The 18,976-nt window shown below is 47.7% G+C and overlaps 1 protein-coding gene across 2 annotated transcripts in view; it reads left to right on the top strand.

Moving 5' to 3' along the window:
- LOC134965754 (protein-arginine deiminase type-2-like) overlaps positions 1–18,976 on the top strand; it is a 79,806-nt gene that overhangs the window by 12,255 nt on the left and 48,575 nt on the right. For both annotated transcript variants that reach the window (XM_063942104.1, XM_063942103.1), the window contains exons 2-6: positions 5,300–5,483; positions 5,769–5,841; positions 9,635–9,696; positions 14,426–14,543; positions 14,627–14,752. In XM_063942104.1, coding sequence (XP_063798174.1) covers positions 5,300–5,483; positions 5,769–5,841; positions 9,635–9,696; positions 14,426–14,543; positions 14,627–14,752 — 563 coding nt within the window. The remainder of the gene's footprint in view (positions 1–5,299; positions 5,484–5,768; positions 5,842–9,634; positions 9,697–14,425; positions 14,544–14,626; positions 14,753–18,976) is intronic.

Genomic DNA, 18,976 nt, shown 5'->3' on the forward strand with positions numbered 1-18,976 from the left:
TTTACAAAAAACTGTTGACTACATGAGACAGCCGACAAATGAATTAGTGCCTGTCCAGGCGTCTCAGACACCGTCAGGGGCGATAAAACGCCCGTTACCTCAGTGGGTCGACACAGACCCAGACACAGATACTGAGTCCAGTGTCGACGGTGAGGAGACAAACGTAATGTCCAGTAGGGCCACACGTTACATGATCACGGCAATGAAGGAGGCATTGAACATTTCTGACACTACAAGTACCACAAAGAAGGGTATTATGTGGGGAGTAAAAAAACTACCAGTAGCTTTTCCTGAGTCAGATGAATTAAATGAGGTGTGTGATAAAGCGTGGGTTTCCCCCGATAAAAAAGTGCTAATTTCTAATAAATTATTGGCACTATACCCTTTCCCGCCAGAGGTTAGGGCGCGTTGGGAAACACCCCCTAGAGTAGATAAAGCGCTCACACGTTTATCTAAACAAGTAGCGTTACCGTCTCCTGATACGGCCGCCCTCAAAGAACCAGCGGATAGAAGGCTGGAAAATATCCTGAAGGGTATATACACACATACTGGTGTTATACTGCGACCAGCAATCGCCTCAGCCTGGATGTCCAGTGCTGGAGTGGCGTGGTCGGATTCCCTGACTGAAAATATTGATACCCTGGATAGGGACAGTATATTACTAACTATAGAGCAATTGAAGGATGCATTACTATATATGCGTGATGCACAGAGGGATATTTGCACCCTGGCATCAAGAGTGAGTGCTATGTCCATTTCTGCCAGAAGAGCGTTATGGACGCGACAGTGGTCAGGGGATGCGGATTCCAAACGACATATGGAAGTATTGCCGTATAAAGGGGAGGAGTTATTTGGGGCCGGTCTATCGGACCTGGTGGCCACGGCAACGGCCGGAAAGTCCACCTTTTTACCCCAGGTCACCTCTCAGCAGAAAAAGACACCGTCTTTTCAAACTCAGTCCTTTTGTTCCCATAAGTACAAGCGGGCAAAAGGCCACTCATTTCTGCCCCGGGTCAGAGGAAGAGGAAAAAGACTGCACCAGGCAGCCTCTTCCCAGGAGCAGAAGCCCTCCTCTGCTTCTGCCAAGTCTTCAGCATGACGCTGGGGCTTTACAAGCGGACTCGGACACGGTGGGGGCCCGTCTCAAAAATTTCAACGCGCAGTGGGCTCACTCGCAAGTGGACCCCTGGATTCTGCAGGTAGTATCACAGGGGTACAAACTGGAATTCGAGACGTCTCCCCCTCGCCGGTTCCTGAAGTCTGCTCTACCAAAGTCTCCCTCCGACAGGGAGGCAGTTTTGGAAGCCATTCACAAGCTGTATTCCCAGCAGGTGATAATCAAGGTACCTCTCCTACAACAGGGAAAGGGGTATTATTCCACGCTGTTTGTGGTACCGAAGCCGGACGGCTCGGTGAGACCAATTTTAAATCTAAAATCCTTGAACACTTACATAAAGAGGTTCAAATTCAAGATGGAGTCACTCAGAGCAGTGATAGCAAACCTGGAAGAAGGGGACTATATGGTGTCTCTGGACATCAAAGATGCTTATCTCCACGTCCCAATCTACCCTTCTCACCAAGGGTACCTCAGGTTTGTAGTACAAAACTGTCATTATCAGTTTCAGACGCTGCCGTTTGGGTTGTCCACGGCACCTCGGGTCTTTACCAAGGTAATGGCCGAAATGATGATTCTTCTTCGAAGAAAAGGCGTTTTAATTATCCCTTACTTGGACGATCTCCTGATAAGGGCAAGGTCCAGGGAACAGTTAGAAGTCGGAGTAGCACTATCTCAGTTAGTGTTACGTCAGCACGGGTGGATTCTAAATATTCCAAAATCGCAGCTGATTCCAACAACACGTCTCCTGTTCCTAGGAATGATTCTGGACACAGTCCAGAAAAAGGTGTTTCTCCCAGAGGAGAAGGCCAGGGAGTTATCCGAGCTAGTCAGGAATCTCCTAAAACCAGGCCAGGTGTCAGTGCATCAGTGCACGAGGGTTCTGGGAAAAATGGTGGCTTCTTACGAAGCGATTCCATTCGGAAGATTCCATGCAAGAACGTTTCAGTGGGATCTTCTGGACAAATGGTCCGGATCGCATCTTCAGATGCATCAGCGGATAACCCTGTCGCCAAGGACAAGGGTGTCTCTTCTGTGGTGGCTGCAGAGTGCTCATCTACTAGAGGGCCGCAGATTCGGCATTCAGGATTGGATCCTGGTGACCACGGATGCCAGCCTGAGAGGCTGGGGAGCAGTCACACAGGGACGAAATTTCCAGGGCTTGTGGTCAAGCATGGAAACATCTCTTCATATAAACATTCTGGAACTAAGGGCCATTTACAATGCCCTAAGTCAAGCAAAACCCCTGCTTCAGGGTCAGGCGGTATTGATCCAATCGGACAACATCACGTCAGTCGCCCACGTAAACAGACAGGGCGGCACGAGAAGCAGGAGGGCGATGGCAGAAGCTGCAAGGATTCTTCGCTGGGCGGAGAATCATGTGATAGCACTGTCAGCAGTGTTCATTCCGGGAGTGGACAACTGGGAAGCGGACTTCCTCAGCAGACACGACCTTCACCCGGGGGAGTGGGGACTTCATCCAGAAGTCTTCCAAGAGATGGTAAACCGTTGGGAAAAACCAAAGGTGGACATGATGGCGTCCCGTCTCAACAAAAAACTAGACAGATATTGCGCCAGGTCAAGGGACCCTCAGGCAATAGCGGTGGACGCTCTGGTAACACCATGGGTGTACCAGTCAGTGTATGTGTTCCCTCCTCTGCCTCTCATACCAAAAGTACTGAGAATCATAAAAAGGAGAGGAGTAAGAACTATACTCGTGGTTCCGGATTGGCCAAGAAGGACTTGGTACCCGGAACTTCAAGAGATGCTCACGGAGGAACCGTGGCCTCTACCTCTAAGAAAGGACCTGCTCCAGCAGGGGCCTTGTCTGTTCCAAGACTTACCGCGGCTGCGTTTGACGGCATGGCGGTTGAACGCCGGATCCTGAAGGAAAAAGGCATTCCAGAAGAAGTCATCCCTACCCTGATAAAGGCCAGGAAGGATGTAACCGCAAAACATTATCACCGCATTTGGCGAAAATATGTTGCGTGGTGTGAGGCCAAAGAGGCCCCTACAGAGGAATTTCAACTGGGTCGCTTCCTACATTTCCTGCAAACAGGACTGTCTATGGGCCTAAAATTAGGGTCCATTAAGGTTCAAATTTCGGCCCTGTCGATTTTCTTCCAAAAAGAACTGGCTTCAGTGCCTGAAGTCCAGACGTTTGTCAAAGGGGTACTGCATATACAGCCTCCTTTTGTGCCCCCGGTGGCACCTTGGGATCTCAATGTGGTTTTGGGGTTCCTAAAATCACATTGGTTTGAACCACTCACCACTGTGGAATTAAAATATCTCACATGGAAGGTGGTAATGCTGTTAGCCCTGGCTTCAGCCAGGCGTGTCTCAGAATTGGCGGCTTTATCTTATAAAAGCCCTTACCTGATTTTTCACACGGACAGGGCAGAATTGAGGACTCGTCCTCAATTTCTCCCAAAGGTGGTTTCAGCGTTTCACGTGAACCAGCCTATTGTGGTGCCTGCGGCTACTAGGGACTTGGAGGACTCCAAGTTACTGGACGTAGTCAGGGCCCTGAAAATATATATTTCCAGGACGGCTGGAGTCAGGAAATCTGACTCGCTGTTTATCCTGTATGCACCCAACAAGCTGGGTGCTCCTGCTTCTAAGCAGACGATTGCTCGTTGGATTTGTAGTACAATTCAGCTTGCACATTCTGTGGCAGGCCTGCCACAACCAAAATCTGTAAAAGCCCATTCCACAAGGAAGGTGGGCTCATCTTGGGCGGCTGCCCGAGGGGTCTCGGCTTTACAACTTTGCCGAGCAGCTACTTGGTCAGGGGCAAACACGTTTGCTAAATTCTACAAATTTGATACCCTGGCTGAGGAGGACCTGGAGTTCTCTCATTCGGTGCTGCAGAGTCATCCGCACTCTCCCGCCCGTTTGGGAGCTTTGGTATAATCCCCATGGTCCTTACGGAGTCCCAGCATCCAGGACGTTAGAGAAAATAAGAATTTACTTACCGATAATTCTATTTCTCATAGTCCGTAGTGGATGCTGGGCGCCCATCCCAAGTGCGGATTGTCTGCAATACTTGTATATAGTTATTGTTACAAAATTCGGGTTATTATTGTTGTGAGCCATCTTTTCAGAGGCTCCTTCGTTTATCATACTGTTAACTGGGTTCAGATCACAGGTTGTACGGTGTGATTGTTGTGGCTGGTATGAGTCTTACCCGGGATTCAAGATCCTTCCTTATTATGTACGCTCGTCCGGGCACAGTATCCTAACTGAGGCTTGGAGGAGGGTCATAGGGGGAGGAGCCAGTGCACACCAGCTAGTTCAAGCTTTTACTTTTGTGCCCAGTCTCCTGCGGAGCCGCTATTCCCCATGGTCCTTACGGAGTCCCAGCATCCACTACAGACTATGAGAAATAGAATTATCGGTAAGTAAATTCTTATTTTTAGTGTTCCCTTTATTTTTTTGAGCATTATATATATATATATATATATATATATATATATATATATATATATATACACAAAAAAAGAGAGGGACGGCGGCACTCAGAGTCTTTCACTTTCATAAGTATTAAAGCAAAAGGTGCATTTGACGAATAAATGCACCCTTTGCTTTAATACTTCTGAAAGTGAAAGACTCTGAGTGCCGCCGTCCCTCTCTTTTTTTTGTGTATATTGGGGTTGCCGTACCCCCAGGAGGGCACCGGAGCAATACCCCCATGGGGACAACAAAGTGCCGGGCTGCTTCCATGTACTATATATATATATATATATATATATATATATATATATATATATATATATATATATATATATATATATATAATTTAGTCATGCCTTTTATCAGCAGAGCATCACGCCTTGGCTGGTGTCACCTACGTCCCTGCCGATTGCCTGGTTGGTTAATTAAGTCTGGAATCCTCCCTTATATCTCAGATTCATATAATTGGGCAAATGATGCCTTTCATCTATAGTTCTCAGCTGCAATACAATACAGGGAGAACAATATATCAGGGGATTAAGTCTGACTGCCCTGGCTCAATTAACCCTATTAAAGGCCAAGATAAAGATGGCTCCATCTGTAGAATATGAGGTGTCCATATTATTCTCCCCTGGGATTAAAGTTACTCTGAGTGAACGTTGGACATCCTGGATTCTGCTGACTGTTACTTAATGATTAATCTGTAATGTTCCCCCTCCGTCCTGTACACAGGGGTTCTCCGGCGGACTGTAAGTGGTTCAGCATGAAGCACAGTCCTGACATTGAGGCTGAAGTTCTCAGCGGTGAAGTGGACAAGCAGAAAGTGGTCAATGGAGAGAAGCTGTGGCCGCTGTCCAGCAACACCCTGGTGGAACTTACCATGACGGCGCCCAGCGCAGAGACCAACGATGGGAAGGTGAGCGGGGAGAGCTGGCAGTGACTATAACACCACAAGGATGTGGTACTGGATGTCTGGCAGCTTGCGGATTCACACTGGGGCAGATGCGGGTAACGGGCGACTGATCCTCAGGGCGTTGGGAGAGTAATTTAGAAGAAAACCTCCAAAATGTCATTATGTAGAAGGGAATGGTAAGGCCTGGTCTTATCGCAGTGTGCACAGTAGAACATCGGTCAGGTGTATATAGCGCTGGGTGTAACATCCTGGTATATTGCATTTACTGTCCAACATTTATTCCTGCAGATAACCTTCGCATACTACAAAAAGGGGTCAGACGCGCCTGTAGACAAATCCAGACTCTACCTGACTGGCATCGGTAAGTCACCCAGAACGTGTGGGCTGCGGAGCTCAGGGCCACATGTGGGTTATGTGGATGGCAGGGTGAGAGGTGCAAGTCACCATATATCGCTCCGCAGCTCCGTCATCTTCTATATATCATACTTGTAAACGCTTCCTTGTACATTGCTGCCTGAAACCTAATAGGAGGTTCCACCTTCAGACAACTTTAACGTGTTAGTAAAAACTGTCCACTAAGTGCTGCATAGAACGTCACTTTATGTTTCTGTCTTACTTAAATCAGTCACACAGAGCTGCTTGCCCTTAGATGTGGCACAGCTCCGCTACACACTGTTCAATGGACTGTATATGATGGGAAGTTGTGTGTCATGTCTAAGGTCAATGAATACAGAGCTGCCTGAAAGTAATAGTGAAACATTCGGAAAGAAGACACAGTGTGAGCCATGTATGTAGGAAATGTTGCAGGAGGGTGCATACAAAAAGGGGCAATTAAAGCTGCCTGAAGGTGACAATCCATTTTTTTTTAATGCCGCATATTTTCAGAATGTCAGGAATAAATAAGAATGAAAGGGACCGACGGCGCCATAGAAAACTATAGACAGACAATATTTAATAACTGAGGTTTGTATCTTTTATGAGAGGACGTCCCATAAAACACAATAACAACAATGGACAGAATAAAGGTCATGCATAATGCTATATAATAACATGACGTGCTCAGAAGAGGGGGGAGACGGAGGTGGAAGAACTAACAATGTTATACTTTACATTTCGCTAGATATGTCCAGACTTCCAACAGTGATCTGATTTCTGATTGAAAACCTGCAGTAATATATGGTAGAACTAGTTCTGAATGTGAGGGGGATTATTTCCTCCCCATCCTATACCGGGTCTGGGACTCCAGGTCGACAACAAAAAGGTCGACACGCCTTAGGTCGACGCCAATTGGTTGACACGCCTTAGGTCGACATGGACAAAAGGTCGACATGGACAAAAGGTCGACAGGAACAAGGTCGACATGGAAAAAGGTCGACATGAGTTTTTTATGTTTTTTTGGTGTCGTTTTCTTCGTAGAGTGACCGGGAACCCCAATTAGTGCACCGTGTCCCCTCGCATGGCTCGCTTCGCTCGCCATGCTTTGGGCATGGTGCCTTCGCTCGGCACAGATTAGCGTTCCAATCGTAGTCCACGTGGATCGTTAAGTATGAAAAGGTTCCAAAAAAGAAAAAAATCGTGAAAAAAATCATGTCGACCTTTTGTCCATGTCGTCCTTTTGTCCATGTCGACCTAAGGTGTGTCGACCAATTGGCGTCGACCTAAGGTGTGTCGACCTTTTTGCTGTCAACCTGGAGTCCGGATACCTCCTATACCACTTGTCCTAGTGAGAGAATAAACAAGGACATGTCACAAGGCCGTCCATTCCAGGGAACTATATATCAGCTGTCAGGCAGGACCAGGAATATCCCTGCACGAGGTGGGGGTTCTCTTATGTCACTAGGATGTGCACTAGTGCGTGAGACGGCCTGTGAGTTACTGCCGGGACTAGTAATAATGCAATACCGCCCTATAGTTATCACTTTTACTTGTTGCTATGTTGGAAGGTGAGGTAGTTGTACTGATGCTGCTTCTGAGGAGGATAAGAACGTGTGAGTCAGGACACGCAGCAGTGTTACATACATGGGAAACATGGCAGGAATCTATTTCTGCTTTTCAGCTCACGGCTCCAACTTACACAGATCTCTTTGCTCTATGGCCTGTTTCTTACCTACCACTGTCCTAGTTCTGTGGCCCTCATTGATCGGGTCTGGAATTGCGCATGCGCGTCGTTGCCCGGCAACAGCCGTTGCCGGACAACGACTCTGACAGTGGAGAAAGCAGTCGCAGCGGCTACCGCAAGAAGATTGACTGCAGGAAGACTGCAGCTGACCGTTGGCGGACGTTTTCGGGGAGTGGTAAGAAAAACGCAGGCGTGTCCAGGCGAACGGAGGGCGGATGTCTGACGTCAAAGCCGAGCCCATCATCGCTGGATCCGTCGCACAGGGTAAGCATGTCCAGGGCTGGTCTTGATTTGTGAGAAACTTTTTTAGCATAGTAGGGCTGCACAAGCGATCGCACCCCTGCTATGCTATAATACACCCTCCCATAGGCGGAGATTAGTTGATCGCACCAGCAGCAAAAAGTTGCTTTGTGCGATCAACTCAGAATGAGGGACAATATACAACCAAGTGCAAAGCCACATTGACATAAGAAGAAACACCATTCTGTGGCAGAATAATAATAATAATGATTTATTACAAGCTGTCTTCTCAGCCACAAAAAAGGTAACGATATTAGATATAAGGAGCAGAGACGTGCGGGGAGGTAAATGGCTCAGGAGGCACTGGCTAGCACCAGAGCCAGATTTACACACAATATATGAGCCAAAGGGCATTATACACAAGTGCACCAGTATATACAAGTGGGCATTATACACAGGTGCAGCAGTATATACATGTGGGCATTATACACAGGTGCAGCAGTATATACATGTGGGCATTATACGCAGGTGCAGCAGTATATACATGTGGGCATTATACGCAGGTGCAGCAGTATATACATGTGGGCATTATACACAGGTGCACCAGTATATACATGTGGGCATTATACACAGGTGCACCAGTATATACATGTGGGCATTATACACAGGTGCAGCAGTATATACATGTGGGCATTATACACAGGTGCAGCAGTATATACATGTGGGCATTATACGCAGGTGCAGCAGTATATACATGTGGGCATTATACACAGGTGCAGCAGTATATACATGTGGGCATTATACGCAGGTGCAGCAGTATATACATGTGGGCATTATACGCAGGTGCAGCAGTATATACATGTGGGCATTATACGCAGGTGCACCAGTATATACATGTGGGCATTATACACAGGTGCACCAGTATATACATGTGGGCATTATACACAGGTGCACCAGTATATACATGTGGGCATTATACGCAGGTGCACCAGTATATACATGTGGGCATTATACGCAGGTGCACCAGTATATACATGTGGGCATTATACACAGGTGTAGCAGTATATACATGTGGGCATTATACATGTGGGCATTATACACAGGTGCACCAGTATATACATGTGGGCATTATACGCAGGTGCACCAGTATATACATGTGGGCATTATACGCAGGTGCAGCAGTATATACATGTGGGCATTATACACAGGTGCAGCAGTATATACTGCGGGGATTTTTCTGTGTTTTGGTCAGAGATGTGTGGACACAATAGGCAGGGGGCACTGCCTCACCTGCCATAGACTTTTTACTCCAGAGTTTTGACAATAAACATGATTAATATAATACACAGAATGTATTTCTAATATATTCTTGGTATTTTTCATATACTTTATATAGTCAAATCTCTGGCGTATACGTTAGTATGACAGTAAAGGCTCTGCCTTAGTTCACCGCATGTCACTGTAAGGCAGCCTGCCTGGTCACCAGGAACCAATGACTCCACTGCGGCTGCCATTTTGTTGGAGCCAGTTCTTGTGACCTGGTCTCATCAATGTCATTGATTCCAGACTCCTCATGAGTAGTGGCTCAGCCCACAAAATGGCCGCCACTGGTGTGTGTATAAATTAATACTTAAGCTGGACTTTATATTCACTCAAAGTGGTTCTATTTGCGCTCAGAATCTCTGGTCCACACCCCTGCACACCGTTACCGGTTATGTTGTTACCAGGAGTTCGGACGCTGTTGCCTGTTGACGCCATTTCCCTATGATTTGTAACCCACCATTTTGTTTGACAGAGATGTCCCTGGATGTTGACGCCGACCGGGATGGACTGGTAGAGAAGAACAACCCACATAAGGTAATTCTAGAAGGGTTCGCACGGCCAAGTACTGAGATGGGGTATAATGCTTGTGATCTCCTAGTATGACCACCTTGCAATAATGCAGCATTGCTCTTCATCCTCGTGGGCTTAATCCTATTAGCCATGACTGGAATGAGTTGCCGTTGCATGCCGTAGAGACGCCAGCAGCAGCACCGCGCCCCCATCTCACCCCCACCTTGCATATTTTTGTACGTAGTCCTATGGAGGTGCTGTGAGTGCGGCATGCAGCCTCACTCGCGTCGCGACTGAAATCACGGCCAATAGGATTGAGCCCTTAGGTTCCAGCACTGCACTAACAATGCGTCAGTATGGAGGTTATATATAATAATAATTTTATTTATATAGCGCCATTTATCCGGCAGAACTCAAGTCGCTTTACAGACATCAAACACCGTGCACTTAGGAGGTGATTCAGACTTGATCGTAGATGTGCTAAATATAGCACATCTACGATAATTTTCTCAGACATACGGGGGGACGCCCAGCACAGGGCTAGTCCGCCCCGAATGTCTGGCTCTGCCCCCCCCAACCCCCCTCCTCCAGCACGAGTGCGAAAGCAGGCTGCTAGCCACTGTATCGCGGGTCGCAGCGGCTGCTTGTGACTTCACGCAGCTGCCGCGGGCCACCCCCCGGTCCGAACATGCCTGCGTTGTCCGGACCGCGCCCCACCAATGGCGTTCTAATGCCGTTGGCATGCCCCCTTCCGCCCCGTGACTGCCTCTGCCAGGCAGAGGCGATCGCAGCCCTGAGATGCTATTAGCATCTCACCGGGCCTCCCGGGGTGCGCTCGCGCAGTACGCCTGCTGCGCGTGCGCACTCCCTAAAGGGATTCAGACTGCGATCGCTGTGGCAATCCAGTCTGAATGACCCCCCATAATACAGAAGATTTAAGTAACACCGCAATAGACCAGTCACACAGAAAAAAATAAAGCCTAGAGCGCACCATAACCAAAATGCAGGATTGGTGTAGGGATTTTGGGTTACAACTTTCGCAGGTTTTATATTCCACCCACGCAAGACAGCCATCTTGGGCGCACTGCATAGGATTACCCTGGGTGGAATACTCTACCCTTAGAAGAAAGGACACAAAATGGGGTGATTCTAAAGCTCAGAGTAGGGTTCCAACAAAACAATCAGGTCCATGGATTTTTCATCCCATCCACTAGCGTACCAGGTGAGGCCGCCATGTCGGCGCACTATGGAGGTTACACTGTGGGAGGTGAGCCATACATGGGCCCAGTGCATATATGGCAAAACTGACACTTGCATAGTAGTATATGGGAGATCACTGGATCTGGTCTTCACTCACCGTTGCGATATTTCTGATATCTCCAACTCCCCATTTCCCCTCTCTGACCACCACCTGCTCTCCTTTAACCTATCTCTCTCGACTTCCCCATCTCTGCCTCCTAAGGCTACCATCACTAAGCGTAACATTGAGGCTATTGACACCACATTCCTTTCCTCCCTGTTTGACTCACTTCTCTCTCCTATTCTCTTTCCCTCATACCCTGAACAAGCCACTTCCACATACAATGCATCCCTTACTTCTGCTCTTGACTCTGTTGCTCCACTAACCACTATTCACCCTCGCAAATTAACACCTCAACCCTGGCACACCAAATGCACCAGATATCTGCAAAAATGCTCACGTACTGCTGAGCGACACTGGAGGAAATCACGCTCTAAGGCAGCCTCCCTCCATTTCACACTTATGCTCTCATCCTTCAGTGCTGCCCTTTCTCTTGCTAAACAGTCATACTTCAAGAACCTCATCTCCTCCCAGTCTTCCAACCCCCGGCGCCTCTTTGCCACTCTCAACTCACTCCTCTGCCCACCTCCACTTCGTCTCCCTTCCTCACTCTCTGCTCTTGACTTTGCCACTTACTTCACATCCAAAATTGACTCCATACGTCAGGACATCACATCACACCAGACCATCAGTAACCAGCTTTCTCCCATCCTTTACCACCCCTCCCCATACCTCGCACCAACTCTGTCATCTTTCTCCCATGCATCTGGAGAGGAAGTCATGGCCCTCATTCGTTCCTGTCCCCTCCCCACCTCCCCACTTGACCCTATCCCCTCCCGCCTCCTCTGCTACCTCTCTTCTTCTGCTTGTTCCCATCTTTCCCACCTTCTCAATCTCTCCCTTTCATCAGGCACTGTCCCCTCTGCCTTCAAGCACGCACTCATCTCTCCCATTCTTAAAAAACCTACCCTTGATCCAAACACTCTCTCCAACTACCGACCCATCTCTCTCCTCCCTTTTGCCTCCAAACTCCTTGAGCGTATTGTCTACAACCGCCTTACTTCCTTTCTTTCCTCACACTCACTGCTTGACCCATTCCAGTCTGGCTTCCGTCCTCTCCACTCCACTGAAACTGCCCTTACAAAAGTATGCAATGACCTCCATGCTGCTAAATCTAAGGGACACTACTCTCTACTTATTCTACTTGATCTCTCTGCTGCTTTTGACACTGTGGACCATCCTCTCCTACTGCAAATCCTTCACTCCATTGGTCTGCGTGACACTGCCCTCTCTTGGTTGTCGTCCTACCTTTCTGACCGTTCATTCTCTGTCTCCTCTCATGACTCCACCTCCCCCTCACTTCCACTAACTGTAGGGGTACCCCAAGGTTCTCTCCTTGGTCCTCTTCTCTCTCTATACGTCCTCACTAGGTAAGCTCATTAGTTATTTTGGTTTCCAATATCATCTCTATGCTGATGACACTCAAATCTATCTTTCCTCTCCAGACCTCTCCCCTGCTCTCCTCACTTGTATCTCCAACTGTCTCTCTGCTACCTCTTCCTGGATGTCCCAGCGCTTTCTTAAACTTAACATGTCTAAGACCGAGCTGATCATCTTCCCTCCCTCCCGCATAACCTCACCTCCTACAATCTCATTATCTATTGATGGCACTACTATCTCCTCTACCCCCCAAGTGCGCTGTCTTGGAGTAATCCTTGACTTCTCCCTATCCTTCAAACCACACATTCAGCACCTCTCACAAACCTGTCGTTTTCATCTAAAAAATATTTCCAGGATCAGACCCTTTCTGACCCAGGATGCTACTTAGACTCTTATCCACTCACTGGTCATCTCCAGACTGGACTACTGTAATCTCCTCCTGACTGGCATTCCTGACAAATACCTCTCTCCACTCCAATCTATCCTCAATGCTGCTGCCCGGCTCATTTTCCTCACCAAACGCACTACTTCCACCTCTCCTCTCTTACTAGACCTTCACTGGCTCCCCTTCCCTTTCAGAATCCATTTCAAGCTTCTCACACTTGCTTACAAAGCCCTCACCCACTCCTCTCCCATCTACATCTCTGATCTTATCTCGCTTTACACTCCCACCCGTCCTCTTCGCTCTGCTAATGCTCGCCGACTCTCCTGCCTACGGATTACTTCCTCCCACTCCTACCTCCAAGATTTTTCACGTGCTGCACCACTTCTCTGGAATTCCCTACCTCTCCCCCTCAGACTCTCCACCTCTCTACAAAACTTCAAACGGGCTCTCAAGACCCACTTCTTCACCAAACCCAGCCAAATCTCATCCTAAACCTCTGTTCCACGCTCTCTATGTACCCCATCTGTCTCACCCCTGTCTGTCTACCCCTCCCCTTTAGAATGTAAGCTCTCACGAGCAGGGCCCTCTTCCCTCATGTGCTTACCCTTTTCTTACTTTAATAATCTTCAGCTGCACCAAATCCAGCAGTCTTCTGCCACCTGATACTTATTCCAGTGTCATCTGCTGATGTAGCTATGTTTATTTACCCTGTACTTGTCCTATATTGTCGTCAACTGTAAGTTGCTGTTTTCCTGTTTGATTATTTGTTTATGTACTCTGTAATTGGGCGCTGCGGAACCCTTGTGGCGCCATATAAATAAAGGATAATAATAATAATAATAATATACCCTGCATGGAAAGATCCACGTGAAGCACATCCTGCCCGCAGAGGAACTAACCGAGGCCACCATCTGTGGTCTACTGCATAAGTAGCTGCTGGCAGGACGTGCAATCAGTGGAGGTACACATTACAGGAATACCACACAGTGGGTTGATAGTAAGCAGTGACACCCCCCCCCGAGGAAACAAAACCCCAACATGGTGAAAACACATTGAGATAGCATATTATTTGAATAAAATTATATATAAATGTACTGGTCTTATGGGAGCAGTACGGGCGGGTGTGAGAATGTAGGGAGCACAGTTTGTCCAATAGAAATGTTCCTGCTAAGTCTAGTCCTGGAGTTCTCCCTGCTCATTTTGAGGGGTAGGCCAGGGGGGCAGTCCCGATGTTCCAACATGAGAGGTAGTGGGCCTGGTCCCAGTGTTCTCATGGCAGAGGTGGGGAGAGGCCACATACTGATCCTGAGCTGCAGTGTTTGAAAAATGTTTCATTTGAGATTCGAGAGTAGTCCAAAGTCCAGTTATAACTCTGCAAGCCCTGGAATAACATCCTTTCAATGCAGCCTTCCCAAACGCAGACCAAGGCTTGGTTGCAGAGCTTGAAAATAGTTCTCTTAAATACTACGCTCTACATCCGCCGGCACAGGGGGAGGTGCGTTGTTCAGCAATCTTCTTAACAGAGGGGGTGTTGAGTTGCAGACAGGGTTACAATTGCAGACAAATGTCTCTGTATAATGCCACACCGGTCATCCTTGGTCGAGTGTTGTGACCCTGTTATCATTTAGGCCACCTGGACGTGGGGTCCCAACGGTCAGGGCGCCGTCCTGTTGGTGAACTGTGACAAGGACAGCCTGTTCTCCCGTACAGCTGATTTTGGAGACAGCATTGTGCTCTCGAAGGCAGGTAATCCGCCATTTCCCCCGTCTCCCCGGTTCAATGTGTCTGTGTGCCAGATGCCTCCTGGTGATCCCTGCATCCGTTCACAGATCTCCTGGACATGTCTAGAATGGTCCTCAGGATCCAGGGACCAGAGAGACTTCCAACCGGTTATCAGATACTGCTCTACATCTCCGCAACGGACTCCGCGAGCCTGGCAGTGTTTCATTTCCACAGTACGTTCTGCTGGGTGATTTCCATAAGGTGACAGATTACTGCGCCGGGTACCTTATTACTTGCTGTAAGAGTCTAGATTGTAACTACCGTAACCCAACTTTGAGATGTTTTCTATGGTTATATACACGTTCCTGTTTCCTCCTTTGTACAATGCAAGTACTTTAAAAAAAAAAAGAACAACTAGTGCAGTGGTTCTCAAACTGTGTGCCGCTGCTCCCTGGGGTGCCTCGGGACACTTGCAGGGGTGCCCTGGGTTGGTGGTCCAGGACCAATTAAAATTATTTATGGTCAGTGTAATAGGCAAAACCAGTGCTGGTGGCTGTCAGTCATAAAATATGTGACTAAACAGAAGCAACTCTTGTCCCTCACCACACAACTGACCCTAAGGATGACCTATAAACACAATTTACTTAATGCAATAATTCTTTCTAAATTTCTCAGTGAGAATTTTTTTTGCCTAGGGGTGCCATGAATAATTTCTGATACTCTAGGGTGCCCGTGATTCAAAAAAGTTTGAGAACCACAGAACTAGACTATTTTTAGATAAGGAAGGAGGGAGCGTGTTTTTCATGGCTGCACATATTGTAACACAACTACGTCCACTTTGGGGTGAGGTAAAATGAGCGATGTTTCTGTCCCTGTGTGTCATTGTTACATGTGTTCCCATGCCTCGTTGATGGCACCTCACCAGCATCGCAGATGATTGATTGCCCCCAAGTGAATCCCATTTATGTGCTAAACACTACAATAAGTCTCAGAATTATTTACAATTCTGGTTTTTACGCCATAGTCTCGTTGTCTCCCACGGCATATTAGTATTATCAGTAGATAAAAGTCCCCGTTGGTACACCAGTGAGCCCCACAGTACACTCTGAGTGCTCTCTGAGAAGGAAGCCCGGCCACAAGCCACTGGGCTGTCCTGTCTCAGGGTGGCTGCATTTAGTGATGTGTTCCCATCTCTCTGGCACACTGAGGCCCGGTCACGACTGACCAGCCGATGCTCCAGATGCGTCAATCTGAGAATCGTCACCAGTGACTTATGGTTAACTCAGCACATGTGGTTAATGAAAACCCGGTAACTGTCACCAACAAGAGAACCACAAAACATGAACGTGTGGACCCCAGACTGTCTTTGCAGCTATCTGTATCCACAATTATTAATTGCACACTCACTTACACTTTAGTAGCTTTTGCCTCACTGGCTCGTAGATTCACCAAGAGACGCGGAGAATACGCTAGAATTATTTTAAAATTCAAACAAAATAATCCAAGGTTTGATTATAAAAAGATATGAAATGAACAGGAAATACAGTGCATATAAAGCTCAGGAAAAATAAACAGGATATAATAATTCAGTATCTTAACACATAGAGAAGTTAGGATTCTGATGTAGGGGACTGCATAACTGAGCTTATCGATTCATCTCCAGCGTAGCTGAATCCCCATAGAGAATGAACGCCGTGCTTTTAGGGAGAGGTGGAATTATACTGTTTTGCAGCTCCACTCCTCTTTCCCACCTTTTGGTTTTTTAACTAGCTCACTGCTGTACTCTGGACATGCAAGGGATTCATGTTCTCCCAAGTCTTTAACTCCGTAGATAAGGGAGGGGGAATTAGCCCACATGGGATACAGACATTCCATTCTCCTTATTACTAAACACAAGAAACAGTGACTTACAATTCAGTACAATATAGGACAAGGAGAGGGTATATGAACATGGCTGTGTCAGCAGACAACACTGAAATAAGTATCAGGGTGGCAGAAACTGAGGGATTTGTTGCCATCAAAGGTTTTATTGAAAAGATGATAGGTTAAGTAAGAGACATAAAAGCACATGAGGGAAGAGGGCCCTGCTTGTGAAAGCTTACATTCTAAAGGGGGAGGGACAGACATACAGGGGTGACACAGATGGGGTAGAAAGTGAGCGTGGGCCACAGAGGGCTTAGGATGAGAGACGGCTGGGTTTGGTGAAGAAGTGGGTCTTGAGAGCCCGTTTGATATTTTGTAGAGGAGGAGAGTCTGCGGGGGAGAAGTAGAGAATTCCATAGAAAGGAAGCAGTGCGTGCAAAATCTTGGAGGTAGGAGTGGGAGGAGGTAATCGGTAGGCAAGATAGGCGGCGTGCATTAGCAGAACGAAGAGGATGGGTGGGAGTGTAAAGGGAGATAAGGTCAGAGATGTAACTGGGAGAGGAGTAGGTGAGGGCTTTGTGAGTGTGAGAAGCTTGAAATGGATTCTGAAGGGGAAGTGGAGCCAGTGAAGGGCACGTAAGAGAAGGGAGGTGGATGTAGTACGTTTGGTGAGGAAGATGAGCCGTCAAGCAGCATTGAGGATAGATTGAAGTGGAGAAAGGTATTTGTCAGGGGTGCCAGAAAGAGAAGATTACAGTAGTCCAGTCAGGAGATGACCATTGACTGGATAAGACTCTTAGTGGCATCGTGTAAGAGAAAGGGTCTGATCCTGGAAATTATTTTGAGAAGAAAATTACCGGTTTGTGAGAGGTGCTGAATGTGTGGTTTGAAGGAGAGGAAGGAGTCGAGGATTACTCCAAGACTGCGCACTTGGGGCTAGAGGAGATAGTAGTGCCATCTATAGATATGAGAGTGTGGGAGGTGAGGTTGTGCGGGAGGGAGGGAAGATGATCAGCTCAGTCTTAGACATGTTAAGTTTAAGAAAGCGCTGGGACATCCAAGAAGAGATAGCAGTGAGACAATTGGATACACAAGTGAGTGGAGCAGGTGAGAGATCAGGGGAGAAATGTTAGATTTGAGTATCATCAGCATAAAGATGATATTATAAGTAAAAAGAGCTAATGAGTTCACTTAAAGAGGATGTATAGAGAGAGAAAAGGAGAGGACCAAGAACAGAACCTTGGGAAACACCTACAGTTAGTGGAAGTGGGGGGAAGGTGGAGCCATGAGAGGAGACAGAGAAGGAATGGTCAGAGAAGTTGTAGGACAGCCAGGAGAGGGTATTATCACGCAGACCAAGGGAGTGAAGGATCTGCAAAAGGAGAGGGTGGACAACAGTGAAAAGCAGCAGAGAGGTTAAGGAGAATAAGCAGAGAGTAGTGGCCCTTAGATTTGGTAGCATGGAGGTCATTGCAGACTTTTGTTAGGGCAGTTTCAGTGGAGTGGAGAGGACGGAAGCCAACCTGGTATGGGTCAAGCAGTGAGTGGGAGGAAAGAAAGGCAGTAAGGCGGTTATAGACAATACGCTCAAGGAGTTTGGAGGCAAAAGGGAGGAGAGAGATGGGTCGATAGTTGGAGAGAGTGTGTGGCTCAAGGGTAGGTTTTTTAAGAATAGGGAAGACGAATGCATGCTTGAAGGCAGAGGGGACAGTGCCTGATGAGAAGGAGAGATTGAGGATGTGGGTAAGATGGGAGCCGGCAGAGAGAGAGAGAGGTAGCAGAGGAGGTGGGAGGAGATAGGGTCAAGTGGGGAGGTGGTGGTGGGGGAACGGAGGAGGGCGATGACTCTCACAGATACATGGGAGAAATATCTCAGAGTTGGTAGGAGGGATGGGGAGGGATGGTAAGAGAAAGGAGGTGGCTGGTTGCTGATGGTTTGGTAGGATGTGGTGTCCTGACGTATGGAGTCCATTTTGGATGTGAAGTAAGTGGCAAAATCAAAGGCAGCGAGTGAGGAGGGGAGACTAGGTGGGGGTGGGCAGAGGAGAGAGTGGAGAGCAGCAAAGAGGCGCCAGGGGTTCGAAGACTTGGAGGAGATGAAGTATGACTGTTTAGCGAGGGAAAGGGCAGCACCGAAGGATGAGAGCATAAATTTGAAATGGAGGAAGTCTGTCTTAGAGTGTGATTTCCTCCACTGTCTCTCAGCAGTACGTGAGCATTTTTGCAAATATCTGGTGCATTTGGTGTGCCAGGGTTGAGGTGTTGATCTGCGAGGGTGAATAGTGGTTGGTAGAGCAACAGAGTCAAGAGCAGAAGTAATAGATGCATTGTATAGGGGTGTGGCTTGTTCAGGGCATGAGAGAGACAGTATAGGAAAGAGAAGTGAGTAGAGTAGGGAGGATAGGGAAGTGGTGTCGATAGCCTCAATGTTACGCTTAGTGATAGTAGCCTGAGGAGGTAGACATGGAGTAGGAGAGAGAGAGAGAGAGAGAAGGTAAAGGAGAGCAGGTGGTGGTTGTCAGAGAGGGGAAATGGGGAGTTGGAGAAATCAGAAATATCACCGCAGATCCAGTGAGCTCCCATTCACATGGGAG

This window comes from Pseudophryne corroboree, chromosome 10, assembly GCF_028390025.1.
Source record: "Pseudophryne corroboree isolate aPseCor3 chromosome 10, aPseCor3.hap2, whole genome shotgun sequence".
Classification (NCBI taxonomy): domain Eukaryota; kingdom Metazoa; phylum Chordata; class Amphibia; order Anura; family Myobatrachidae; genus Pseudophryne; species Pseudophryne corroboree.